Here is a 26,837-nt window from a genome sequence, read left to right as displayed (position 1 = left end):
GCCGCCGCACGCGTCCCATGGCTCCCGCAGCCTTCTCGGCCGCGCTGGCCGTCGGCCTGCAGCTCTGGGCCGCGGGCCACGTCGTGCTCGCTCAGGTAGGTGCCAACAGCGGCCCAGGGGGAGCGCCCGCCCCTCGCGCCCACCCCTCGCGCCCACCCCGGGGAGTCCCGGCCCCGCGCTCCCCGGCGGCGCCAAGACAGGGGTGCGCGCCCCACGGAGTCAGACACTTGGGCGGGTCGGGGACGCAGCCCGGGCCCTCCGCCTTACAGGCCAGGGCGTTCGGAGATCCCAGCTTCCTTACCCCTGCGACGGCCGCGACCAAGCCTTCCTTCCCGTCTGGGGAAGGAGAGGTCTGTACTGGGGTGCTGCCCCGCCTGCGATGCCAGGAACCCTCTTCCGATGCCCGGCACTCTCCTCCGATGACTTCCCCGGTCTCTGGGTCATGGCTTGACTCCTTCTTAGAAACCCAAAGGCGGCGCGTCTGAAAGAGCAGGGCCCGTGTACAGTCAGCGCCTAATAAGGGCCCTCGGACTGTGGGCTGCTTTACATGCCCAGGCCCCTTCCCCAGCAGCCCCCTGTGTGTCCAGCGGCCATTTGAGAGTCTCTTGTCTGTGGGCCACAGGAGGGTCATGGGGGGGACAAGTGTCTCAGGTTGCCCTGGGCCGACCCCCTAAGGGCCTGAGCTTGAGCTCTGGGGGCAGAGGAGGTGGGGGAGGACTTAGGGTGCTTATCAAGGTGGACTGGCCGCGAAGGGGCTCCAGGAAAATGGAGAAGCAGAAACCCCAGAGGTGCTATTCTAACTGCACCCACCATGCTAGCAGGGCAGAGGGATGTCTTGTCCTCTGCCTTTTTTGGCTGTCTCCATGGTCTGCTAAGCGAGAGGGACCCCGTTTTACAGAGAAGGAAAACTGAGGGTCAGAGAGCTGCTTGCAGTTCATGGAAGGGCATGGGGGATGGTCTTCCTCCAAAGGCTCATCTCTTCCGTTCCCCCGTGGCTGGGGGGGGGGGCAGCCTTCACCCCTGCTCACCATCCTACCCTGATGGACACGTGTATGTGCTGAACCAGCTGGACACCTTGACCAAGAAGGACGGTGGGGGAGAAGGCTTCGGCTTGCGGGGTAATGTGTGGTGACTCACTGGCTAAGGCTCAGGGCATCTTTAGAGTCCAGTTCTTAGAGGCAGAAAATGGCTGAATTGACTCACACTGTGGGTCCTGGGGGGCTGCCCCAAAGGTTGTCCTGGAAACAGAGGGGGTCCTGGGTGGCCTTCCATTCAGAAGAGTCCCAGCTCTGAGAGCTGAACGAGGATGCTGACGACTGTCTCCCGTCTGACTGCAGTGCCTCAGGGGGTGTCGTTCTGCTCGGGTGGCATGTGAGCCCCGAGGGGAGGAGGCACAGGTCTTCCCTGTGGCCTTCGGGACACCAGACTCGAGTCCTGGCGTTGAGGGGTTTCCTTGTATCTCACTTCCGTCCCCTCAGCCTCCTAGGTGGTCTCTTGGCCCCTGCGCTCTCTCCATGGACCCCCCTTGGTGGCATCTCTGGGGAGACCCTCTTCAAGTTGGAGCATCTCTCCCTGCCTGAGAAGCCTCTTGTGGCTCCCAGTGCCCGAGGCAGAAACTCCCCCAGGTGTCCCAGGCCAGAGTGAGCGAGGTGTCTGGGTTCTTGCTGCCACCTCCCTGCATCTGTACCTTACACCTCGGGAAACATGCGTACCCCCTGCTGTCCCCTCTCCATGGAACATCCCTTGCCCCACCCTTCGGGGCCTTTTGCAGATGCCACCCCCCTGCAGGACAGCCTTTGTTCATTCTTCCCCTGGGTTTGATCTTTGCCCCTTTGAGCTCTCAGGGCCCTGGTCCCTCCCAGGACAGGCTGCATTCTGCTTTTTACTCTAGTTGTGTCTTATCCACCTTGAGCGATAGAAAGTTCCTTCAGGGCAGGGACTGTGGGGTCCTCCTCATTATCACCAGCACAGTAGCTCCAGTTTTTTGCACATCTGCTGAGTGCCAGGCACTGTGCTAGGAATTTACTACGGAATCTCTCTGGAACCGTCCTTACAGCAACTCCTAAAAGGTGGGTGGCGCTGTTTCCCTTAAGAGATGCCGGAACAGGCCCGGGAGGTTGTGCCATTTCCCAGGATTACAGAGTTGGCGGTTAGGGGGTGGGAGGGAGGCGGACGGGGGTCTGCCTGATTCCGAAGTGCTTTGCACTGTCTCCTCCCCATGCCTGCTGCCTGTTCCTGCCCTCAACAGGGTCCCTCACACACAGTGGGTGCTGAGCAGTGTTGGCTGTAACTAGACTGAGTTACAGAAAGCGCCCAAGGCAACCTGGGCTGGCTGTAGGGACTCACTGTGTAATCAGGGCTTTTGCCTCCTTTAAAAGCTGTAGTTCTTGGCTGGAGTCCCTCATTCACTGGACAAATAAATGCCAGTGAAGTTGGCAGGATAGGTGAGTGCCCTGTAATGGGGAGGGCAGGGCCCCAGCAGTCTGGCTTTTTCTGTTGCTGGGGAGGGGCTGAGGGGATCCCTGCCTGCTGGGTCTGACCTACCTACCCCGACGTCTGGAGGGGGAAGGGCTGCTGTTTGCCTCCTCATACCCAGCTCAGGTTACCGGAGAGGTTGGGGGCTCCTGGCCAGGGGATATTGGTCATTGCAGTGGAGATGGGTGATCCAGGGTGTCTGCTGTCCCCTCCCTGACAGCCTTGAGCTGACGGAGAATGTGGCCCAATGGTCAGGCCCTCTTTCAGAGGGCGGTGGCCAGGTGGCCAGGTGGCCAGGTGCCCTGAGGCGGCGCCATTCATCCATTCATTCCCCACAGTCATGGACGCCTACTCCAGATCAGTGCTGGGCCGTAGGGTCCCCAAGATGACCACAGCCCAGCTCCAGCCTTCCAGAAACCGCATGGTTAATGTTCACAGACCTGGGCTGTGTCCCTCACTGCCCTTGTTACCCTGGCCAAGTTCATGAGCCCCTGTTTTCCAGTCTGTGGACGTGAAAGTACTTCCCACCTTGTCTTTTTTGTTACTGTTAATCCTCACCTGGGGATATTTTTTCCATTGGATTTTAGAGAGAGTGGAAGGGAGGGAGAGGGAGAGGGGAAAAAAAGGAAGTGAGAGAGATACATTGATTGGTTGCCTCCCACACAGGCCCCGACTGGAGCCAGGGATAGGACCTGCAACCCACATACATGCCCTTGACCGGGGATCGAACCCATGACCCTTTGGTGCTTGGGTTGACGCTCTAATCACTGAGCCATGCCAGCCAGGGCCCCACTTTGTCTTCCTTTCAGGGCCAAGTGAGTATGAAAGGCTTCGGAGCCGATAAGCCTGAGAACCTGCCCAGCATAATGGTGTTGGAGGGTGGCCCTCACTCATCCTGGGGCCTGGCCCAGTGGTCCCTGGAGTGCTGTCCCTCTCAGGGCTGGGAGACATATTATGGCCCTGACCATCCAATGCTTCCTGGACAAGTAGCCAGGAAGGTTGTGGGTAGAGGGGAGGGCTGTGTGTGTGTGTGACCTTCAACTCTGTACATCAACTTAATTCTCAGTTTTGTGCTAAGCTGGCTGTTTTTCTGTTCCTCAAACATGTCCCACCCATGCCTGCCTCAGGGCCTTTGCACTTGCTTTTCTCTTTGCCCTGAATGTTCCTCCTGCAACTGTCTCCTGGTCGCATTCCCTCACTTCCTTCTGCTCAAATGAGTTCTTCTCAGAGGGGCGGTCTCTGACCATCCTGCCTATAAAAGCTCCCACCGCGTACTCCCTGACCTGCTTTGTTGTCCTAAATAACACTCAGGACCTATTATCTCTTTTTCCCTTTTATGGCGTCTTCCCAGTAGAATGCACGGGCAGGTGAGGGCAGGGACTGGCCCACTGCTATAGAGTCGTAGCCTAGGGGAGAGTTTCTCGTTCTCCGCACTCACAGCATTGGGGCTGTTGTTGTGTGGGGTGCCCTGCACGTTGTAGGGTATTTAGGAGCATTTTTGCCCTCTACCCACTAGATGCCAGTGGCACTGCCCCCCTTCCGTTTCAACAATTAAAAATGTCTCCAGACATTGCTAAATGTCCTCTGGGGGAGACGGCCCCTGGCTGAGAAGCACTGGCCTAGAACAGCACCGGGCACGTAGCAGGGATGCAGACAATGTTGAGTAAATGTCCACCAATATTCATCTGGCCTTGACAGCGACCCCGTGTTATGGATGAGACAGAAGAGTTTGAAAAGCCAGTGGTGACAGCAGGGCTGGGTTCCATCTGTCTCCCTCTCTTTGGACTATTTTTCTGGGCTCATCTCTGCTGTATTGAATCTGTAGAGGCCAGGGGTGCTCTCCCCAAAGTGCTCACCCCTCCCATCCTGACCCTGGCTCGTAATGGGGCCACCCACTGGCAGTGATTCAGGGCCCCAGGAGGCGCGTGCCTTGCCCGGAAGCTGGCAGGGAGGGAAGCCAGGGGCCTAGGATGGGGAGGGGGTACTTAGGATAGGGAGAGAGTTTCTGGGAAAACAAGAACAAAGGGAGGTGCTGTGCCTCCCAGTTCTGTTGGCCACGGGGAAGCAGTATTGATGACTTAGCGGAAGGGCCCGACCTCAGTATCAGACAGACCTCAGCACAAATCCTGGCTTTGCTGTTTGCAGGCTGGGTGAGCTTGGCAGGTCTTTCCATGTCTGGGAGGGTCTGTGTTCCCTTCAGTAGAATGGGCATGACCCCCACCTCACCTGCTGGTCGTCAGGATCGAAATGACTTTACTGGGTGTGCAGCCCACTGGCGGCTATTGGCATGTTGGTAGCTTTGCAGGTCTAACCTGCCCGTGCGTCCTGGGGCAGTGCTCAGGGCGAGGTGGCGACCGCTGTGGCATCCGGCTCTCTGTCTGAGCCCCACGGCCATGAAGTGTGGGTGGCAGACCCCCAGTTGCCCAGAGCTCCTGCCCAACATCCCTGAGAACAGCTTTCCCCCTGCCTGGCTATGCTTGCTGGCAGATGCCCCCTTGCCGGGCCTGCCCAGATGCCTGGCCTTTGGACCCGGGCATGTGGCAAAGGCTGTGGGGTCAGGAAGTCACTACCCCGCCCTTCCCCACGCCTTTCAGGGGTGACAGGTACTGTATGTCATTGAAGAAGAGCGAGGGTGACTTCTGTGTGAAGGGGCTGCAGAAGGCTCAGCTGCCCACCTGCAGGATGGGCGTGGCGGACTCCAGCTGCCTCTGACATCTCTTTCGTCTCTGACTTCTGTGGTCCTGAGAGTTCTGTGCATTTGTAACCCCGGGGAGGGGAAGCCCTGTGCAGGTGCTTCTGGGTCACGCTGTCCACTCCCCAGCCCCCCAGTGCCTTCCAAGACGGCGGGGCTCCAAGGAAGGACGCTGGCCTGGCTGTCAGGAGACCCGACTTCCTCTCTGAGCGCTGGCACTGGCTGGCTCTGGGGCCTCAGGCATTTCTGTCAATGAAACTGAATAGCACTGAGCCCAACACTGTCCTGGAATGTTGGGGAACTGCCAGCTTTGCATGTGACAGAGGGCACAGACTGGGGGGGCAGGGTTTAAAGTTTCCCCCGGAACGGGCCCAGCGCTACTTACCTTTGTGTCTGTGCTCCCAGCCCCTCTCCCCACTGACCTCCAGCCCTCGCTTTGCTGGACTGAGTCCTGGACTTCTGCCCGAGTGGCATGAGGAGTTCCTGGCGGCCTGTCAGCTTGCATCCGAGACAAGACGCAGAACCTCCAGGCAGAATGGGATCCTGGGTTTCCGCCTCCCTGCCCCTTAGGACCTAGTTAGCACCTTTTAAAGTTCAGCAGCCAGCCCTGGCTGGTTTGTCTCAGCGGTTAGAGCGTTGGCCTGCGCACCAATGAGTCGTGGGTTCGATTCTGGTCAAGGGCATGTACCTTGGTTGCGATTCATCCCCGGCCCTGGTTGGGGTCGTGCGGGAGGCAGCCACTTGATGTGTCCCTTTCACGTCGATGTCTCTCTCTTTCTCTCTCTATCTCGTCTCTCTCTCTCCCTCCCACTCTGTTGGAACAAAAATGGAAAAATGTCCTCAGGTGAGGATAAAAAATAAATAAAGTTCAGCAGCCAGACCCTCCGGGGCCCAGGACTGTGGGAAAGTCCATGCCGTGGGCACCCACAGCGGGGCTGTCTGGAACCCACAGGTTCAGGGGAGCCTTGGGGGGGGCACTGGTTTCCTCAAAGAAGCCCTTTGTCACTGGTGCCGGGCACACAGGCCCCGCCCCCGGCTCTGAGTCCTACAGGCCCCTGCAGGGGCCAGGCTTTGGGCGTTTGTCCCCTTCTCCTGGGCTGTTGACTGCCGGGCTGGGACTCTGCTCTGGGCTCACCCCTCTGGGGCCCACAGTTATTTTCCACCGAGGCGCGCTGTGAGGTCACAGGTGGTGGTGACATCACTGTGGTTTGGGGTGCGTGCCCAGGAGGAGGAAGTGTCTATTTACTGACTGGGGTCTGGGAGAACAGCCCTCCTACCCTGAGTGTGAGCAATGCTGGGGGAGCCCACTGGGGGTCCAGCGCTGTCCTGCCTTCCTGTTGACACACGGCCCGACCTCCCTGAGCCCCATGTGGTCTTAGCAGAGGAGGAGGTGATGAGCAGGCTCCATTTCGGGTGTCACCTGTGAGGTTTGTGCTCACTAGACTATTGGTCCCTGGCTTTTGGCAGCAGCCACTAGTGAGCACGTGTGGGAAACTGGCAGTATGAACCCCTTTCAGGAGCGCCGGGCCTTTGAGAGGCCCGCGCACCCCATTGCTCCGCCCTGGCTTCAGAGCCCAGGCCTGGGCTGACCCAGCCTCTCCGACCAGGGTCGGGGCAGAAATCCCCAGGGACTTTTGTTTGTTTGGCTGTGCCATCCAGACGGTGGCCCACTTGTCTGTTTCAGTCTGAGCTTGGCCTGCAGTGGGTATGGCTGATGTGGCCACAGGTTCAGGGAATTGTGTGGGCCTGAGGGTGGAAGCGGGCAGGAAGGATTGGGGTCAGGTGGGCAGGCATCTTCCTGGCCATCGTGGGAGGCCTTTGCAAATGACTGTCAGGAGAGATGCAAGAGGGCTGGGAGTCGGGGGTCAGAGGCCCCATCCCGGCTCAGCCCCCAGATCAGGAGGGGTTGGCCACTTTCTCTCTGGACCTCAACTGCCCCTGCTGAAAGCAGATCAGCCAGGACTTTGTCCACCTCACTTTAGGACGTTGTACTGGGAGAGGCAGTAAGGGGCTTTGGTGGCTTTGGGCAGAGGGTGGGGTGCAGCTCTGGCCTCCACGTGGCCCCGGCTCAGAAGGCCCAGGTCTGGACTTGGCAGCGAGTCTCCAGGGACAGGCTCCCACCAGAACCCTGACTTCCTGCCTGTCCTCGCTCCTGCTCACCCACAGCCTGGCTTCGTCGGCCACTCCCAGGGGCTCCAGTCTCCTGGTCCTCTGGACTCACAAGCCTCAGGCCCTGTTCCTTCTTGCCCTGACCTCCTGGCAATACCCCCTCTCCTACCCCATGGCTTCACGCTGTTCCTGGCCTGGCCCCTTGGTCACTACCCCTGTCTTTTCTTGTCACCTTTTGGACTCTGCCCCCCAACCTGTCCCCCTTCAGGCCCTCTTCCCACAGTGACCACATAGGGATTGTTCTAAAAGCTGAGCCCTGCGCACGGGCAGGGTGGGGGTGAGCGGGTACCAGGAGGAAGCCACAGAGGCAGGAGTCGCCGGGGACGGTGGCTCAGCTGCCCAAGAACAGAATGCTCCCCCGGGGCCGTGGTAGCACAGGAGGCTCTACGCTGTTTCGGGCCGGCTCATGGAGGTTGTGAGAGCGGCTACATTAAAAAATTGTACCAACCGTAATGTTTGGAGTGTTTAACTAAACACGGGATAGATGTTATTTCATGGAATTCTCACAACGGTCCCAAGAAATAGGTTCTGTTATCAGTTCCATTCAGCAGATGATAAAGGTTGAGGTTTATTAACCTCATTTATTAAAGAAGAAAAGGAAAGAAAAAGGGCTCCAGGGCTGCGCACCGGTGAGGGGGAGTCTGGATTCGAAGTTCGGCGTTTGCACTCCCGCGTCCGCCTTCTGGCTGCCGCACTCATCTGCTGTCAGGAGTTGAGGCGATGGGGAGCCACTGATCATCTTTGAGCAAGGGAGAGACTAGAACGGAGAGTATATTAGGAAGCTCACACTGGCCTCGGGGCAAGGATAGACTATTGCAATGGTTTCGGCAAGAGCTCGGGACTGAGGGAGGCGCAGCAGAATCAGAAGGAAGGATCAGAGGCTCCAGGGAGGAGGGGGCCTTTGGACTGGACCTAAGACCTGCAGGGAACAGGGGTGCTCAGGAGGTAGAGGAGGTGACCCTCCTGCAACACGAGGCCCTTCCGCCTCGGCCCTGACCCAGCCTGAGTCAAGTGTCCTGATTCTGCTCGTGCCAGCCTCACGTGTTTCCGGGGCTCTGTGGTCAGCCATGGCGCAAGCCTGGCCTCTGCCAGCCCGGCCACTGCTGCCTGGGCACGAGACTGGGCATGAGGGCTGGCCTGCCCCTCTTCGATGTGAGGTGTGATGTGCCCCCCTGCAGAGGAGCAGGACCCCCGGGGACCTGTCCGACTGCTGTGGTTCTCCTCGGGGGTAAGGTGGGGATAACAGTGTCCCTCTCTGGGGGGAGCACTTCCCACTGGGGCTGGGAGACGCTGGGAAAGTGCACTGAACTGAGGGCTAGGACGGCGTCCACAGGTGCTTCGTGGGTGTCAGGCGAGAGGCTAGGGCACTGCATGCACCAGGCGTCTTTCATCCTCATAGTCCCTGGGGGGCGGGGGGCATCACTGTCCCCATTTTGTGGGAGAGGCGGTTGAGACACAGACGTTAAGTGATTAACTCAGGCACTCAGCTCACTAGAGGCAGATCCCACCCAGGTGGTCAGGCTCCAGGGTGCTGCTCTTAAACCACCACCCAGATGTAATCAGATGGTCACGGTGGCCCTGAGGGGCTCTTCTCTGAAAGCTGCCACTCAGTCTCCCCCTACTGGGGACACCTCCCCTCTCTTAATAAGTCCATTTCCTGCCCAGTTCTCATGTGAGCCCCAACTCATTTCTACTCATGGAAATGAAAACTTGCTTCTGTTCAACCGTTCTGCATCTGCTAGGCACCTGCTGGGGGCCGTGCCCCGGCTGGGCTGCAGTGATGAGTAATAAAAACCTTCGAGCGCCCCGGCCAGCGCCTCGGCGGAGCACTCCCCATAAGCTGACTGAATCATACCAGCCCTATGTGGTGGGCACTGTTCTGGTCCCCCCCTTTTTTTCTCTTCAGTCCTCACCCGAGGATATTTTTCCATTGATTTTCAGATAGAGTGGAGGGTGGGAGAGAGAGAGAGAGAAACATTGATGTGAGAGAGACACATTGATTGATTGCCTCCAAACAACCCCAGGTATCTAACTGCCACCGAGGTACGTGCCCTTGACCGGAATCGAACCCACGACTCTTTGGTTTGAGGGCCGATGCTCCAACCGCTGAGCCACACCAGCCGGGGCTTTCCCCCATTTTATAGATGACAAAACTGAGGCTGGTGAATGACTTGGGGTTAAAACCTGGGTGCCTGGTTTAGACGTCGCACTGGCATGTGCAGAGGGGCTGTGGCCCCTGCCCTCGGGGCAGACGCAGGGAAATAATTAACCAAGAAGCAGCCTGGGCTTTACGGAGATATACCCAAGTTGCTGCTGGAGCCCCCAGCAGGGGCCTCTGAGCCCACGTCGGGGTCCGGAAGAGGTTTCCTTGAGACGATGGCAGAGAGGACCTTTGAAAGCAGTCAAAGAGTTAGCGCTGCAAAGGGGTCGCAGAGGGAGGAGCAGGGTAGTGGCACGGAGGGGCGAGGGAGCTGGGCGCTGCTGGCAGGGCTGGCCACTGAGGACAGTGAGCCCGGGCCGAGGGCACTGGGACCACTGGGAGTTTTTAATCGGGGCTGGACTGGATGGAGGAAGGTGGCTTCAGGGCCATTTGGAGAGGCTGGGACCAAGAGTGGGAGGCGGAGCTGGCAAGAGATGCTGAGGGTGGAGTGGGCGCCACGGGGAGACAGGAGGGGACGTCGACAGGCCTCGGTGGGTGGGAGATGGGCAGGGTTGCGGTGTTCTCTGCAACTAGACTGAGGGTTCTTTGCAGGCCGGCACCCCGCCCTGGCATCTCGTGTCCCCCCCACTAACACAAAGCTGGTCCCAAGAACCGGGTACTAGCCCAGGCTTCCGGTCTGCCCCCAGCTCACTTCTAAAGGGACATCACAGGCAGCAGAATGGCAGTGGGATGTGTCACCCGGAGCCACCACCTGTGATGTGGTCAGTCCTTCCTGACGCAGCCGCTGTTCCTCTCCGTGACGGCAGACGAGCCTCCGCAGCCTGGCCCTGGCGCTGTCACTGTCAGCCGGGTCCGACGTGGCTGCACCCCACAGTCCACAGGGCTCCCGCAGAGCCCCGAAGGTGGGGGCTGCTTCTCACCACACCTGGGGGCAAACGATGGTTTCTATATTGCTCGAAGACAGTTGCTACCTGTGTGTGGCTCCCTGGGTCCTTGGCAGGCACCTCTGCCCTCCCGGGCTTCTCTGTCTGCTCCAGGGCCCTGGAGACCCGTTAGCCTGGGAGAGTCACTGAGCCTGCCCGCACCTTGCCCACTGTGTGTTCTCAGAGGGTCTCTCCCCATCTCGGGCTCCCGGTTTGTAAAATGATCACAGGGTATAAGATCGTCCGGTGACACGGAGGCACAGCGGTGCCTCGCTGCTGTCTGCCACTTGCTGGCCATGTGGCCTCTGACACGGTGTTGGTGTCGAATCTCCAGACCCATTTCTGCATGTCCGGAGTGGGGTGTACTGAGCTCGTGGAGTTGGGGCAGGGGTTAAACGAGAGAATGCTGTGAGCGGGCCCCGCGCCGGGCCTACGCGCAGTAGGCGCTTCTCCTGGGGCTGAACCGTCTCCGCCAGTCTTTCTGGCCCTGAAAAGGCTCATTTCGAGAGAGGTGCTACTCCCTGACGCCAGAAGCTTCTCTCTGACGCCAGGAGTTTCTCCCTGACGCCAGGAGCTTCTCCCTGACGCCAGGAGCTACTCCCTGACGCCAGGAGCTTCTCCCTGTGGCCTCTCCTGCCTCGTCCCTGCCCTGCTCTTAGCTGGCAGGCAGCTGAATCCCTGCCCAGGGTGCTCCAGGGAGGCCCGGAGTGTGGCCCCTTCCCCAGGGTGCTGGCCTCTAAGGGGAGGCTCCAGGAAATCAAAAAGCTTCGAAGACCCCAAAGACGCTGCGGGAATGGCGGCAGGAAAAGCAGGGGGCACCGCAGCTTGAGTGCCTCTGGATGGCATCGCCTGGGTGGTGCCCGCTTCTTCCTTCCCCAGGCCTGTCCTTCTGTGTCTTCCTCTCTCTCTGTGTCTATTTATAAATAGGGGAAGGGGCGGAGGGCCCACCGTGGCGTACAGGCAGGTCTTGGTCTGAGCAGGAAGTCAGCCAGCGGGTGCAGGGTTGCCCAATTGCCCAAAGACAGCTGATGTGATTGAGGCCCGCATGGCCGCCCGCTCTGCCCGCACTGGCTGAGGGCCTGCTGAGGGCCCGCCTGGCCCCAGTCTAGCTGCTGGCGGTGGTTTCTGACCCTCCCGGGGCGGAGTGGGGGAGCTCGGGGAGAGAGGGAGCAGCGGGCGGGGAGTCTCCCCTCACCAGGTGGGCCTTTTCTGTCTGTGGCTCTGCCTCTGAGGCTCGGCCATGCCGCTGCCCCTTATCCTGGACACTGTGTCCTTTGGCCATTTAATGGAGCCCCCAGGCCCTGGATTTGGGCCACTCTTTATTTTGGGGTTCATTAAGTGGCCAAAGGACACAGTCCTTTATTTTGGGGGCCCATTACTCCTCCACGTATTCCTCTCGAGTAAAGTCCCTTTGAGGCAATGTGAGGCCGGTGTCCTAGGAAGCCCACATCTGGCCTGTGGGAATGTCCCCCTCCCTCTGCTCCAATACGCCCCCCTCCACAGGCAGCTGGCCTGCAGCAACCCCGGAAGGAGGCAGGGCAAGGTGGACTGTCACCCTTGTACGGGTTAACAGAGCTGAGGCTCGGAGAATAGGGGCGTCCCCAGGCCCCCAGCACGGGCCGGGCCCTCTGACCGAAGCCGAGCGCTGCTACTGTGATGGCAAGTGTTTGTACCTGGCAGGGCAGACATGGGCATGGAAGCCCCCCTCCCCCACCCCCAGCCTTGCCTCATACCCCAGCACCCTCCCCCCAGCTCATTCAGTTTTTCCACTTGTCATGTGGGTGGGCCACCGTCCCAGCCAGCACGTCTGTGGTCTCGGGTGGGGCTGAGCTTGGCACCCACCTAAGAAGCTAGAGCTGGAAGGGGATTAGAGCATCCCCAGGCCCTGCTGCCATTTTGCAGATGAGGAGACCAAGGCACAGAAAAGCCAGTTACTGCCCATAGTAGAGGGGGGGCCCAAGGGGGGAAGATCTTTGGGACAGGCTTGGGGGTTGAAACCTAGTCTGTTGTGGGGGGACACAGGTGTCAGCTTGATGCTAGGGAAGCAGTGGGGCCAGATGTGAGGAGGCCTCTTTGAGGCGCAGTTTTCTCGTCTGTGACTTGGAAGCAATAATAGTACCAACGCCCTGGTGCTGGGACAAGGACTCCGAGTGACCGTGATGTGTGTAAAGACGCTGCCAGCTCGCAGGAGGAGGTGCTGCTGCCGTTCACTGTCTCCTACGCCCTCCCCCGTCCTGGCCCTTGCCCACTGGCCCGCGGCCCTGGCCTCCCGGCTGTGCTCGGAGCACAGACACACCCTCCCTGCCCCTCCTGGCCCTGCCTTGTCTGTCCTTTTTCCTGGGCTCCTACTGCCGCCTCACACTTTCCTGCCACAGTGTCTGTGTCTCCCCCCTGGAGCTCAGCTTCCCAGGGCGGGGACGTGGATGTGTTCCATGCCGTCTGCCCAGCACCTGGAATAGCAGGTGCTCAGGGAAGGGAGGGAGGGAGGGAGGGAGGGAGGGAGGGAGGGAGGGAGGAAGGAAGGAAGGAAGGAAGGAAGGAAGGAAGGAAGGAAGGAAGGAAGGAAGGAAGGAAGGAAGATTTCCACTTTTGTGCCTGGAATAGCAGGTGCTCGAGGAAGGGAGGAAGGGAAGAAGGGAGGAAGGACATTTCCACTTTTGCCCCTGACTTTCTCCACCATGAAATGGAAGGTCATCTGGGATGTCTGATTCCTGCCAGCCCTGAGCCCCGGCGCCTCAATCCATCCCCACTTCTGGGCCTCCGCCTCCCCTTTGCGGCTCCCATGCCTCTTTCTAGCACGTGGCTCGGCTGCTGATCAGACTCCTGCTCACAGACTCCTACCTTGGAGCCTGTGCTGCCCCTGCCCCTGCCCCTGCCCCTGCCCCTGCCGAGGAGCTGCCAGGACTCTCAGGAGCCTGGTGACACCGGCAGTGCTGGGAACCGAGTCTGGGAAGAGCTGTCCCTTCCTGCTCATTCTGTGGTTCCCGGGCGGTCTCCTGGGGATCTAGGTCAGGGGAGGTCAGAGGCTGTTGGCTGAAGACTGAGAGGGGTTCCCTGCATTGTGTGTGTGTGTGTGTGTGTGTGAGCCTGGGTGAGAGAGTGTGTGTGTGTGTCCATGTGAACCAGCGCCCAGTCCCGGCTTGACACAGAAGTAGGTGACGGGGCTGGTGGCATTGCAGTGACTCAGGGTGGAAGGCAGAGGGAGGATCCCTGGAGCTGGCGCCTTCAGCTGTCCTGAGGAGGAGACCAAAGATTTCTCCAGTGGGACAAGGCGTGTCACATCCCGGCCCGCCGCCTCCTTCCTGGATGAACTCAGACAAGTGATCTGACATCCCTGCGCTGTGAAATGAGCACACGCCCACCTACTTTGGGGGCAGAAGCGGGATTCTGTAGAGTGCCTGCCATCTTGCCTGGCACGTAGGAGTTGTTTAATGAATAACCCGTTGTTTTCCTTCCTCCTTAAAGGCCTTCCTGTCCCAGGAGGACCAGGCCAGTGTTGAGGAGGGGAAATGGGGCTGCAGACCCGGATGTGAGGCAGCTCGAGGCTGTGGGGCATGAGGGGTGGGCCCTGGTGGCCTCCTGTGTGCAGTCCTCCATCCGCTTGCCGCCAGCCTGGAGTGGCCCAGAGCCTTTGGGAGACCAGGAGGTGGTTTTGCTGCTTTTTCTCCCCATTTTCTCATCTGTGAAATGGGCATAATCAGACCTGCCTCACAAATTGGATGTTAGTTCCTTCCTTCCTTCCTTCCTTCCTTCCTTCCTTCCTTCCTTCCTTCCTTCCTTTTATTATCTATCTATCTATCTATCTATCTATCTATCTATCTATCTATCTATCTATCTATCTATCTATCGTCTCTCTATCATCAATCATCTATCCTTTGTCTTCTCCAATCCTCCACCCACACTGGTCACACTGTCACCCGTCACTGGGTGGTTATGCTCATCAGTGATGTCCTAGTTTCCTCCCGGGGACCCTGTATTTTAAAAGCTTGGGTCTGTTGAACATGCTGAGCGAATCAACTACTCTCTCGTTAGTTCCTCATTTTAGAACGTCAGTCAGCACTCTCCCGGGGATGGGTGGTGCACGCGCCTCTCAGCCTCCCCGGCACCAGCCAAAGGAACTGGAAGCTTCCATAGCCCTGTGGTTCCCAGAGGCTGCTCACCAGCTTCTGGGGACCTCCAGGGACCCCTGGCCGCGTGGCCCAGTGGTGGTGGAGGCGTGGCTCCCAAGGCTGTGGTGGCCTCTGCTCCGGGAGCCCTGCAGCGCAGGGAGTGACCTTTTGTCCTGCTCAGCCAGGGGCTTTCTGTTCCTCATTGTTTAGCCATGACAGGGCTGTGTTTTTTCTTTTCTTTTTTTTTTTCTGTCCAAGAGGATTAACAGGCCTAGAAATTGCTCCAGGGAGAGCTTGTCCCAGCACACAGGCAGCAGGAGAAAGGGCGGGCAAGGGCATTCCCAGCAAGCTTCAGGCAGGAAAAGACCCCGGGGGGAGGCCACAGGGCAGTGGCCTGGGGGCCGGAGGGTCTAGCGCCTGCCTTCGCAGAGGAACTTTTGGCCTGTGTGGGGAGAGAGCCCAGACTTGGCCAAGGCAGGGCCCTTTCCCATCAGGCTGTCTGGGGCCTGACAGGAAATCCTCCTCCATCCTGCCAGATCCCCCTGGGCTGCAGCCGGGAGCCACCCTGTGTTCTCAGGCCCCACACGAGTGAGAGGCTCCCCTAACTACTGTCCAGGTGCTTGTGGGGATGCGGGGTCCATGAGACCCTTGCCACCACCCTGCACAGCCCCTCCCTGCCCTCGGGCATGGTCTCTGAGAGCGAAGGCCCATTTTAGGGGGCCATGGGGGGACGGTCAGGCCTTCCGCTGTAGTGCGTGTGAAGGGAGCTGCAGAGGTATGATTCCTCGGGTTGCGGGGCTCCCCCGCGGTGATCACCAGGGCTGCTCCCTGTGCCCCCTGTCCCAGGTCGCCTTGCCCCGTCCGTGGGTGCCCGCTAACCAGGTGCGCTCATCAGTGGAGCATCAGAATCACCTGGGGAGTTTGTTGTTTTTTTTCTTAACAGGACAGCTTCCTGGACCCACCTTGAGCGTCTTGGACCCTGTTTGTTGGGTGGGAGTGGGCATTAGTAACAGGTCCCCCAGGGGCTTTGGACACTGGCAGTGAGCCCCGCCCCAACTGTAAGGAGCCCCGATTTCAGGTCTCGCTTTCCTTTTTCTTTTTTTTATTTTTTTTTATTTTTATCCTCAACTGAGGACATTTTTTTTTTAGATTTTTTTGTTCAGGTAGAGTGGGAGGGGGAGAGAGGAAGAGAGAGAGAAACATCGACGTGAAAGGGACACATCGAGTGGCTGCCACCCACACGACCAACCAGGCCGGGGACAAACTGCAACCGAGGTACGTGCCCTTAGCGGGAACCGAACCCGGGTCTCTCTGGACCGCAGGCCGACGCTCCAACCGCTGAGCCAAACCGGCCAGGGCTCGCTTTCCTTTTTCTTTAGGTGTCTGGCAGCCCTCTCCAGGCCCAGCAGGAGGGAAAGATTGGGATGGAGTGTGTGTGCATGCATGCGTGTACATGTATATGTGCATGCATGTGTGTGAACATGCATGTGCATGTGTGCATGCACGCGTGTGAGTGCATGCGCATGTGTGCATGCGTGTGCAGCCATGGGCATGCGAGCTTACTGTCCACACAGGAGTGGAGTAATCCTTGTAGACCCTGTGTTGTGCAGAATGGTTCCCACTTTCCATGCCAGCCACCTGCGTCTCCCACCCTCACAGAGCTGACGTCCTGGGGTTAGGGCCTGGGCCTGGGGGGCTGGGCTGGGCTGGGGAGAGGGCTTTGGGGGCAGCCAGCATGGCGGGTGCTCCCTTGTTTGGGCTTCAAAGTCCTGGTACAGGGTCAGCCCCTGCAGGAAATGACATTGTAATGAAGTCCGCCGCTTGGATTAGTGAGCCCTGAGCACCTACGACATGCCAGACCCCAGACAACAGCCGTGCCTCCCCCAGCCTGTGCCCTCAGAAGGGCCCATTTAGTGGGGGCACCGCCCTGTGGCCAGGAGCCCCGGTGGGGGAAGGACGAGGGTACCAGCGATTTTCAGGGCGGGTGTGGGCCAGGGAGCCTCGGGAGGCTGCTGTCAGAGGAAAAGTGGAACTGGGTCAGGGGATGCAGCAGGCTGTCCTGGGCAGGAACAGGAACGTGGTGGGAGAGGAGCCGCCGATTGTGGGGCAGCTGGACACCCCAGCCTGGGGTGTTGGCAAGGTGCCAGGATGGGTCTGGGACTACCTGCCGGGCAGAGCAGGAAAGGAGCTGGGTTTCCTGTTTACTCCTTCCCAGTGCAGATGCCAGCCAAGGGCCTGGCCTGCAGCAGTCAAGACTTCAAGGTGGGAGATGGGGGCGGGGTTGGAGCATGAACTCCGCCACAGCATCATCTCACCTGGAGGGGGGTCATCATGGCAACTCTCATGGCAGCCGGGGGCAGCGGGGTGGGGGTGCCCTGCTGGTACAGGGGATCTGACTAGAACACCTGGAGCACTTAGAACAACACCCTGTCAGAAACTGTTGTCCCTGTCGTCAACAAATACTCCTACTGAGCACTAGCTCTGCCATGGGCCGTGTTGGCAGCTGAGGGTCTAGCGATGGTGAGGCCGTCATTCCTGCACTGTGTATTGCAGACATGTGGGGTGTGTGTACGTGCACGCGTGTGCACACACACCCATGCAAATGGGAGGACAATGAGATGGTTGTTTGAAGGGGAGCTATATCCAGCATTCAGAGAGCGCAGAGGAGGAGGAACCTGGATCAGCCTGGGGGAGTCAGGTAGGGCTTCCTGGAAGAGGTAGTAGTTGGTTGGAAGGATGAAGAGGTGATTTCCAGGTGCAGGAAGGAGGGACAGGGAGGTATCCTAGGCAGAGGGCCCCATTGTGCCGAGCACTGTGGGTCCCTGTGACTGAGGCCACTGCCTTTGCGGCAGCTTTAAGGGCCCTACATCTGCCACTTGTCCTGTTAGGAGCCAGCCTCAGCCTCCAGCCAGCTGGCTCAGAGTCTCCGCCTGCAGGCGTGATGTGCTGCACTGAGTAAGCGAAGGCAGGGACTCTCCCTTCTCCCTCCACCGCACCCCCACCCACAGGGAGAAGCCCCATGTCCTTCATCCATCCAGCAGGCGAGTCCCAGCAGGGAGGGGGCCAAACACGTGCTGGACACAGGGTGGGCATCCGGGTGTCAGGTGAGGCCAAGCTGACAACTGTCCTGCTTCCCCTTCTAGGTTGTATCCGCTCCCTACGTCCCGGAGTCCGAAAGCTTCTGCCAGCAGAATGACTACTATGAGAAGAAGGTCCAGATGTGCTGCCGAATGTGTCCTCCCGGTGAGGGGCAGTCCCTGCATCCTTGACCCTCAGACTGGCTCCGTCCCTGGGAGCTGGGGCCTTGGAGGGAGTGTGTGTGTGTGGCGGCGGCAGGGGGCAGGGTCACGGCCCAATTCTTACTGAACTCCTTCTAGTTCCATGAGTCGGCCCCACGATCCCTCTTGTTTCTGGGCCTTTGCCCATGCTGTCCGCTCTTCCCAATTCCCTTTCCCTGGAAAACTCCGACTTGTCCATTAGCTCTCAGCTTAGATGTCCCCCTCCTCCAGGAAGCCTGCCTATACTGCCTGGCCAGATCTGGTTCCGCCTTTCAGCTCCCAGGGGTCTCTGGCGTCCCTCATGGCATCAGCTCTTTCCCTCCTGTGTTCTCATGGCTCCTCTTTGGTCGTCCCTGACTGTGTGCTCCTCCAGGGCAGTGACTGGACTTGCTCTGCACTGAATCCCACGCGCCTGGCACACACTGGGTGCTCTGTACACATTTGACTGGATCGGTGAATGCTCCACCCACTCACGTGTTTATACATTCATGCCTGTCGTATTGATCAAGCATCTACTAGGTGTCAGGCACAGTTCTAAGTGCTGGGAATCCAACAGAGAGCAGAGCAGACAAAATCCTTGCCTTCATGGATTTTTGCATTCTAAGAGAGGAACAGACAAATCAACAGAGGAAGCAGGTGTGTGAGCCTATCAGTGAGTAAGTGCTTTGAAGAAAACAAGGCCGGGCAAGGCAGATGGAGACAGATGGAATAGGACATGCTATTTTTAACAGAGTGGTCAGGGAAGGCCTCTTTGAGGAGCTGACTCTTGGGCCGAGTCATGCAGGAGGTGAGGGAGGGAGTCATGCAAGTATACAGGGAACAGCATGCCAAGCAGGAGCCACAGCAAGTGCAAAGGCCCTGAGGCGGGAGCCTGTTTGGTGAAGCTGAGGAATAGCAAGACCAGTGTGTGGCCCAGAGTCAGTAAGCAGGGGCAGTGGTAAGGAGTTTAAATTTTATTCTGCAGGATCCAGGAAGCCATGAGAGTGCTTTGAGCCATTAGCCTGAGATGTGGGATGGCCCAGATGTACCTAACACCTCCCACTCCAGGGGAAATGACTCTTCTTCTTCCATTAACTGGCAGGTTCTTTGTAAGAAGTTACTAGATTAGTACAGCAGTGAATATGGGCTCAGGGCTCAGAAAGAGAAACTCCTTAGAAGGTTTGCTTTGGTGTTCTCCCATCCCTGGGTATGCCTTCTCTCCAAGCCTTGATAGCAAACTATCCCACATTCCTACCTCCTTTTCCCCCTCTAACTTACACTCCCAGATGGAGAGTTTTAGCCAAATGTAAAGAAGAAAGGAGCTGGCAAACCAGTTCTCACTAAAGTGTGATTGACTAACAACGGGCACTTCCAGTGGTGGAACTCCAGGCCTCTGGAAAGAGCAGAGGGGAAGATATTTGATGTACAGTGGGGGTTCAGAGGAGGAGTGACAGCTGGTACTTGCTAGATGTGAGCTGAGTCAACAGAGGAGCTGGAACCCTATCGAGAGCCTTTGCGGATCCACCATAGAACTTGGGTTCTGGGAACAGCGGATGAGCTCAGGGTCCAGGCAGGAGCCCAGCTCCATTGAGACCTCTGGCCCTTGCTTTCTCAGGCTATCGTGCACAGGCCTTCTGCACTAAGACCTCAAACACAGAGTGTGCCCCCTGCGAGGACAGCACGTATACCCAGCTCTGGAACCGCGTGTCCAAGTGCTTGAGCTGTGGCTCCCGCTGCAGCTCTGGTGAGTAGGTCCCGAGAGAGGGTGGTCCCCCACAGCCACCCCGGGCACCGTGCACCCCAGCCCCTTTGACTGAAAGCTGGATGTGTCAGGCCCATTGCTTCCATGCCCCAGGGCATGACGTTGCACGGGCACAGCTCCTTCCTATGTATCAGTGACATTTCCCTTCAACAGCCCCGGGGGCGGGCAGGGCAAGAGCAGCAGTGGGAGAACTGGGCCTATTTCGAGCCGAGGGTGTTGTGTCTTGCCCCTGCTGTGGAGCGGAGCCAGACTGCAGGCCTTGGAACTCCGTGGCCAGGGTTCTTTTTGCCCCGTGCTGGGGGTGGGGGGTGGGCTACCAGCCTGCGGGAGATCAGAGCTCTGTGGGTGGTGGGCTGGCTGGGAGGGCGATGGGCAGGGCCAGTGGAGGCAGGAATGACCCTGGGCTGCCTTCTCACCCCTCCAGACCAGGTAGAAACTCAAGCCTGCACTCGGGAACGGAACCGCGTCTGCAGCTGCAGGCCAGGCTGGTACTGCGTCCTGGGGAGTGATCAGGGGTGCCGGCTGTGCAGCCCGCTGCGCAGATGCCCCCCCGGATTCGGTGTGGTCAGACCAGGTAGGGGGCCAGGGCAGCCTGGGGTCCCCCTTGGGTCTTTCCTTCACGGGCATCAACTCATCAGCTCAGTCTGGGGACATCGTCATGGTGGCCGGGTTCCTGTGACTCATGTGTCCACCAGTCCCCCGTGTAGTCTTTCCTCCAGCTCTCCGGTTAGGTACCTACTGTGTGCTAGGCCCTGGGGATCCAGAGATGGATTAAATTAAGCCTCCAGCTACTGGAAAATCAGGTGGTGCCACAGGAAGATGAACTCATGTGACCCTGGAGACCAGGAAGTCATTAGATAGGTTAAAGGACAAACTCCCAGCTGTGTGTGTGTGTGTGTGTGTGTGTGTGTGTGTGTCTGTGTGTACTTTCAGAGGTAGAGGTGCAGACAGAGGTCCATGGGCCCCTCAGACTTCCCCTAGGGCTTCAGTGCCAAGGTCTGCCTGTTCCACAGAGCATCTGAGTTGGTGACAGGTTCCAATTTTTCCTTGAAGGAACTGCAAAATCTAATGTGGTGTGTGCTGCCTGTGCCCCAGGGACGTTCTCTGACACGACGTCATCCACAGACATTTGCAGGCCCCATCGCATGTGAGTGGCTGCGTCCTTTGGTTCTGGAGGAGCAGGGGGCTGTCCCCGGGTGATGAAGGGGTCTGGAGCACAGAGCGGCTGTGCCATGGCTCTGCAGTCCCCCACTCACGCCGTTGGGCTGAGGCATCGCTGAGCCCTCTTCAATGCCAGGATGGGTTAATCGAATGGTGAGCGGGGCCCAGGACAGATGGCAGGACACGTACTCACTCCCCCACCCTATTTGCTGGGACCCTTGCTTGCTGACCTGCCTCCCATGAGTGAGCCCAGCCACTCTGAGCCATTCTGCCCTTTGTTGCCCCCTGACCAAGCCTTCTCCCCCCCCAGCTGTAAGTCCACGGCCATCCCTGGCAACGCAAGCAGGGACGCGGTCTGCGCATCCGAGCTCCCCACCCTGAGAGTGACCCCAAGCTTAGTCCTCAAGTCCCAGTCAGCGACCACGACATCCAAAAACGTGGAGTCAACTACAGGACCCAGCACAACTCCAAGCACCTCTGTCCTGCTCCCAATGGTCCCAAGTGCCCCGGCTGAAGGGCTCAGCACAGGGAACATCTCTCTTCCAATTGGTGAGTCACAAGAGGGCCCCTTCCTCCTTCCTCCTGCTACCTCAGAGACTTACTGAGGGCCCTCTGGGGGCTGGATGTGCTCTTTCTGGGGATGCAGATGACAGTGAGACTCGTCTTCTCCCAAGACCTGGTACCGTCACTGAGAACCCCCTGGTCGGGAGAGGTGTACTAGGCATTTTATCTCAAAGTGGAAGAGGGTCTCCTGGTTGTTGAACCCGTTAGGCTACGAAGACAGTGGGCTGGGCCACGTCCCCTCACGGGCCGTCCTTCTGGGGTTACAGCTACATCAGGCTGGAGTCTCGACCTGGCGGCCCTTGCGCTTGCTCGGCACTCAGTTTTTGGGTTGTGTAGTTTGTAACTGAACTGGAAACTTCTGGCCTGGGCTTGCCCCTCACCTGTGACAGCCCCAGCCCTCTTTGGTCACTGACCGGCCTGCCGGGCCCCTGGTATATTTCAGTTTGCTTGTTGTAGCTGTTTGAGCTTGTCTTTTCCTTCCAGGACTGATTGTGGGTGTCACGGCCTTGGGACTGCTCATCCTAGGGACGTTCAACTGTGTCATCATGACCCAGAGGAAAAGTAAGATTCCTTTCCTTTGTCCTGGATCTATCTGTTCACTCATCCACTTGTTCAGGGAGCCTGCTGGGGTGCCTCCTATGAGCCCAGGCCTGGCACAGCCCTGTGGGTCAGATGGAGGGGCTGAGAGCCCAGGGGGAGGGCCCTTCTGCTACCGAATCTGCTGGAAGGCAGGGCTGCCTGAGGGCTGTCCGGGGAGGAGTCCCATATTCCTGTCTGGGAATACTGGGAGAGTCAGGCCTCTGGAGCAGGGGGCTACAAGCTGGGGAAGATTTCCAGGGAGGGCTTGTGCAGGAAGGAGGGGCGTGCTGAGCAGGGGCCTGGCTGGAGCCAGGGTGGGGAGTTTGGGGAATGGTTGGGGTAGTAGAGGGGAGCAGAACACTGTCGAGCAGCTGGAGAGCGGGTGTAGGGTCTGTGTGTGCCTTGTCCGGTGGAGAATTGTTTCCCCCACGGCTGGGTCTCCCGCTGCTTTGCCTGCGCCCCACGTTGCCCCCTAGTCAGAGCGGCTGTGGTCTGAGGGATTCACTGTTCCTGACTTGTCCCCTCTCCCCTCTTTGCAGAGAAGCCCTTCTGCCTGCAAGGAGAAGCCAAGGTGGTGAGTGCCCCCCCACCCCGTGGGTCGGATTGCCCGAAGCAGTGAATTCTGGGTGGGTCAGGTGGTGTGCAGAGTCCTGGGAGGGTGGAAAGGCCAGCCAGGGCTGTCCTTGGGCTCTGGGCAGCCCTTCTTGGGTTAGCGAAGGAGGCTGAGATGCCACGTCAAGGAACAGGGGGTTAGTGGTTCTGCGGCCAGCATGTGGTCATGGACCTGTGGTGTGACCTTGGGCACCCGTGAACTGGCTTGTGGCCCTGTTTCCTCAGCATTAAATGGGGACAGTGCTGCTCAGGGGCTGTGCCATTCACTCAGCCGGCAACGATTCTCAGCATCTCTGTGGTGCTCACAAAACAAAGCACTTCCTCAAAGAGCGGTGGTTTTCAAACTGAGTGCTGGGGTACCCCGGTGTTCCACGGAGGGCCCTGGGGGGCCATCTCTGGGGTTGAGGTGGTGGCTAGGGAGCTGGGCCCTGGGTCCCCCCACCTCGACCAAAGCAGGTCACCTTAGATCCGTTTCACGAAGTAGGGTGTGTGAAGGACTTTTACTAGAAACACAACACTGACAGTATTCTATTAGCTCTCCCTCAGGAAGGCATTTGGCCACTAGTAACTGAAAAGTTAAGGGTTACTTAAAACGGAAGGGCTTAATCTTTCTCACATACCAAGAGGGTGAGGGGTTCATGGCTGCTGGAATAGCTCAGTTGCACCTTTCGGAGAGGCCAGTAGGACTTGGGCTCTGCCATCCACAGTGTGTTGGCTCTTGTTCTCTTGCTGGTGGCCGCATGTCACAAGATGGTGATCACCACTTCCTGTGACCTCAGGTTTGAGAAGAAGAGGGTGTGATGGCCAGGCCAGCCACGGCACCTTTTATCAGGAAACGAGACGCTTGCCTAGAAGCCCTAGATAGACTTCTCCCTTTGTCTCATTGGCCTGGATGGTGTCATGCGACCACCCCTAGCTGCAAAGGAGTCCGAGCAGCCGGGCACTTTGCTTTCCCAGCCTCTGTGGTAGAGGAAGTCAAGGGAGAGGGCTTGGACATGGCTGTGGGGTGAGCCAGTACACGGTGGCTGCTGCACTCGCATGTGGTACGCAGGGCAGGGTTTTTATCCACTTTTACACATGAGGAAACAGGAGCTCCATCCATGTCCCCCATCCTGCTGGGTGGGGTTCCTCAGCCTCGGCACCATTGATACTTGGGGCCTGACAGTCCTGTCTTTGGGAGCTGTCCTGTGCATTGTAGGCTGTTCAGTAGCACTGGCCTCTCCCCACTAGATGCCAGCAGCACTGTCTCCAGACATTGCCAAGTGCCCCCTGGAGGATAGAACCACCCCCAGCTGAGAACCACTGTGTTAGGGAACAGCTCAGTGCTGGGCAGCCCAATGCCTGCGGTTTACATGGGGCTTTGGACTTGGTAGGGACCAGGGACCGATTTCATGTCCCGATCTTGCTGAAAAGCAGAGGGGCAGCTAGGGAAAGTGACTTGCCCAAGGTCACACAGCGCCGTGGCCCTGGACTGCTGGCTCAGCGCCCGCTGACCTGCTCTGCAGTATTTCAGCAAACGCCAGCGCTGGCCCGGGAGCGCGAATGCTGCTCCTTCCTTTTTCTGGCTTCCTTCCGGGCAGCGATGGGGACAGCTGCTGCGGGTGGCACGCAGAGAACGTGTGCCCTCCAGGCCCCACCCGCAGCCCAGCTGTCGCGCTCTGCCCCGCCAAGTGTTTCCCAATGCCCAGGGCACTCGAGGTCCCACGTGACCCAGCAGCCTCCGCTGTCCCTTTCCCTTCACCGAGTTTTGTACTCACTGAGCGTAACACAACTGCTACTTTGAGTGCTGTTGTGCCCGGTGTGGCGTGCTGGTGACCAGCCCTTTGGGCAGGGCAGAAAACCAGCTCCTGATTTGTGGTGTTTGCTCATTTCCGTGTTATAAACACTCCCACCGTGGCCAGTTTCCAGTGCCCAGCATGGACCTGGGAAGGATGACCCACAGGTCTGAGCTGGTCCCACATGTGACTGCTGAGCCCCGTGCTGGGCTCCGTGCCTGTGCTGCGGCCACGGACCCAGTGAGGTACACAGTACGACTTCCCATTTTACAGATGAGGAAACTGAGATTCAGGAAGGTTCTGTTACCCGGCTAAGGTCAGACCACTAGGTAAGTGACAGAGCCCAGGCTTGAGATAGTCCGAATCAGCGTGTCTGGGCAGGTCACACATTCGAGGCTGCCCTCAGCAGGGCTTGCCCTCAGAGGTTGGTCACCTTCCCAGATGCCCTTCAGGCCCCAGGCCCCCACCCCTCTCACCCCTCGTTCCACCTGTGCCCTCTCTGTTCCTCGGCTGGCTGGCAGCGGTCCCTGCTCTCAGGATGCAGGCTGCTGTGGGGAGGGTGTGGTGCCTCGGCTCTGCTCTGTCCCTTGTGCTACAAAAGTCACCCCACAGTGTGTGGGACAGCGGCTTCCTTTTTAGGAAAGGTCAGCGTATCCACATGTGTGAGCTGGGCCACAGTCGCCCCCTCAGACACACCCGTGCACAGGCCCCCGCTGAATAACGAGAGGGAGCATTTGTGTGGCGTGCACCGTGTGCTGGGCACAGTTCTGAGCATTACTGATTCTCAGAGCCATGCTGAGACACGGGAGGGAGATTATTGCTCCAGCTTTATGGCCCAGGAAACGGGTTCAGCGAAGTTAAGCAACTTCCCCAAGGTCACACAGCTCATGAGTAGCATGAGACACAAAGCTAGGAGTGCCTGTCTTCACCACCCCCAGCATGCACATTAGCCGAACCTCACAGACATGCACACATGGCCCCCCATGCACATGTGTGTGTACACTTCATGTACCCTCACATCTGTATATAACAGGTGTGTGAGCCTCATGGACGCACCCTGTGTCTGAAGGACTTCAGCTGACGGCTCTGCCCGGGTCTCTGCGTCTGCCCATGGCAGGGCTGGGTGTGAGAAGGGGCTGGCTGGCTGGGATCCTGTTTTTTGCATGAACCCTCTCGGTACCCCCGCCTTACTAGGGTCCCAGCCCAAGGAACAGGACTCCGGACTGATCAGCCCCCTCAGAGCCTGTCTGAACTTTGCGACTTGTGGCTTTGGGAGCGGGAGGCCGGCTGTGACCTTTGGGGGCTTTCTGTTCTGCCTGGGCCTGGCCACCAGCAGAGGAGCGTGAAAAGCCCCTTCTCTGGGGTTGTGAGGGATGACATTTGGATGCGTCTCCTCTCCCTCCCTCCTCGCCTGTCCAAGTTCAGAGCAGGGCTAGGAGCAGGCAAGGTCAGCATGAGTTAGAAATCTAGACAAGCCGTCCAGTCCTTCAAGCTGGGGGAGGGGGCGTGATTCGTGGAGGCAGGACACAGGGAGAGTCAGCAGCTCCTGCCCCTCCCATGGACCAGCTGTGTGACCCTGCGCAGGGGACACACCTCGCTGGGCCTCCCTGACCTCCCAGGGAGCTACTTACGAAGGCTCCTTCCAGCCCCAGTGAGAAGCTATGAGCTGGCCTCAGGATATTGAGGGCTTCTGAGGGCTCAGGTGTTGCGAAGCCACAGCTGAGGGGGCAGGGCTGGGCGCGGGCTCCGGTGATGGGCCAGCCCAGGGAGGGATCGGGTACTCTGCCTCAGCTCAGAGCACACCTGGAACTGTAGTTCCTTCAGAGCCGAGGCCTTCCCCCCGGGGAGGGGTGGACCATGCCTGTGCCCCTCCCCCCCCGCCATGGCAAACGCTCACCTCTGACCCTCACCGCCCTGCACTTGCCTCCTGTCACCTCTCATCCTGGGCAGTGGGTGAGGATGTGGCCCTCTTCGTCTCCTTTCTTTCTGGGATCCAGCGATCACCCAGAAACCCAAGGCAAGGGCCTGTGTCCCTGTCCAGGTAGCGTGGACAGGCCACACCTTGGAATGGAATTGCTAGGTGCTCCCCAGCATGGGTGTCTGGAAACGGGCACCTGTCTTGAGCCTCCAGAGCCGAAACAACAGACACCCCGGAAAGCCATCACGGTGATAGCCCAGCTCTACCACGTCCTAACTGTGTGACCTTGGACAAGTCACTCAACCTCTCTGGGCCTCGGTTTCCATGTCTGCAAGGCGAGGATAACACTGGGCTGTTGGAAGGATCACTGTAGCTAGTGTCTTGGAAGGACATCAGCACAGTGCTTGGCACAGGATGACACTCCTGTTGGCTAGTATTTTACTACTATTCACGTTCTATGAGAAAGACATTGGGAGGAGTCGCAGAGCAGCCCGGAATGGAGTCTGGAAAGGGCTGCGGAGGCAGCGTGGCCGAGGTCCTAAATGAAAGGGTTGTCTGGGTGACTCTGGGACACAGGACCGGCAGTTTTCTGTGACGGGCTGGGTGGGAAATACTGTGGGCGTTTGGTCATAGTCTCCGCCCCAACTCCTCAGACCCGCCGCCGCTGCAGGAAGAGGCAG

General features: G+C 58.8%; 1 protein-coding gene across 1 annotated transcript in view; it reads left to right on the top strand.

Annotated features, from left to right (window-relative positions):
- TNFRSF1B (TNF receptor superfamily member 1B) overlaps positions 1-26,837 on the top strand; it is a 35,401-nt gene continuing 8,564 nt past the window's right edge. The window contains exons 1-8 of the mRNA XM_036255696.1: positions 1-95; positions 17,673-17,772; positions 19,402-19,530; positions 19,973-20,122; positions 20,602-20,695; positions 21,020-21,258; positions 21,757-21,834; positions 22,392-22,426. Coding sequence (XP_036111589.1) covers positions 18-95; positions 17,673-17,772; positions 19,402-19,530; positions 19,973-20,122; positions 20,602-20,695; positions 21,020-21,258; positions 21,757-21,834; positions 22,392-22,426 — 903 coding nt within the window. The 5' untranslated portion in view covers positions 1-17. The remainder of the gene's footprint in view (positions 96-17,672; positions 17,773-19,401; positions 19,531-19,972; positions 20,123-20,601; positions 20,696-21,019; positions 21,259-21,756; positions 21,835-22,391; positions 22,427-26,837) is intronic.

Source organism: Molossus molossus, unplaced genomic scaffold, assembly GCF_014108415.1.
Source record: "Molossus molossus isolate mMolMol1 unplaced genomic scaffold, mMolMol1.p scaffold_m16_p_12, whole genome shotgun sequence".
Lineage (NCBI taxonomy): Eukaryota > Metazoa > Chordata > Mammalia > Chiroptera > Molossidae > Molossus > Molossus molossus.
The sequence above is the reverse complement of the archived record's forward strand: the minus strand, read 5'-3'. Positions and strand labels throughout refer to the sequence as shown.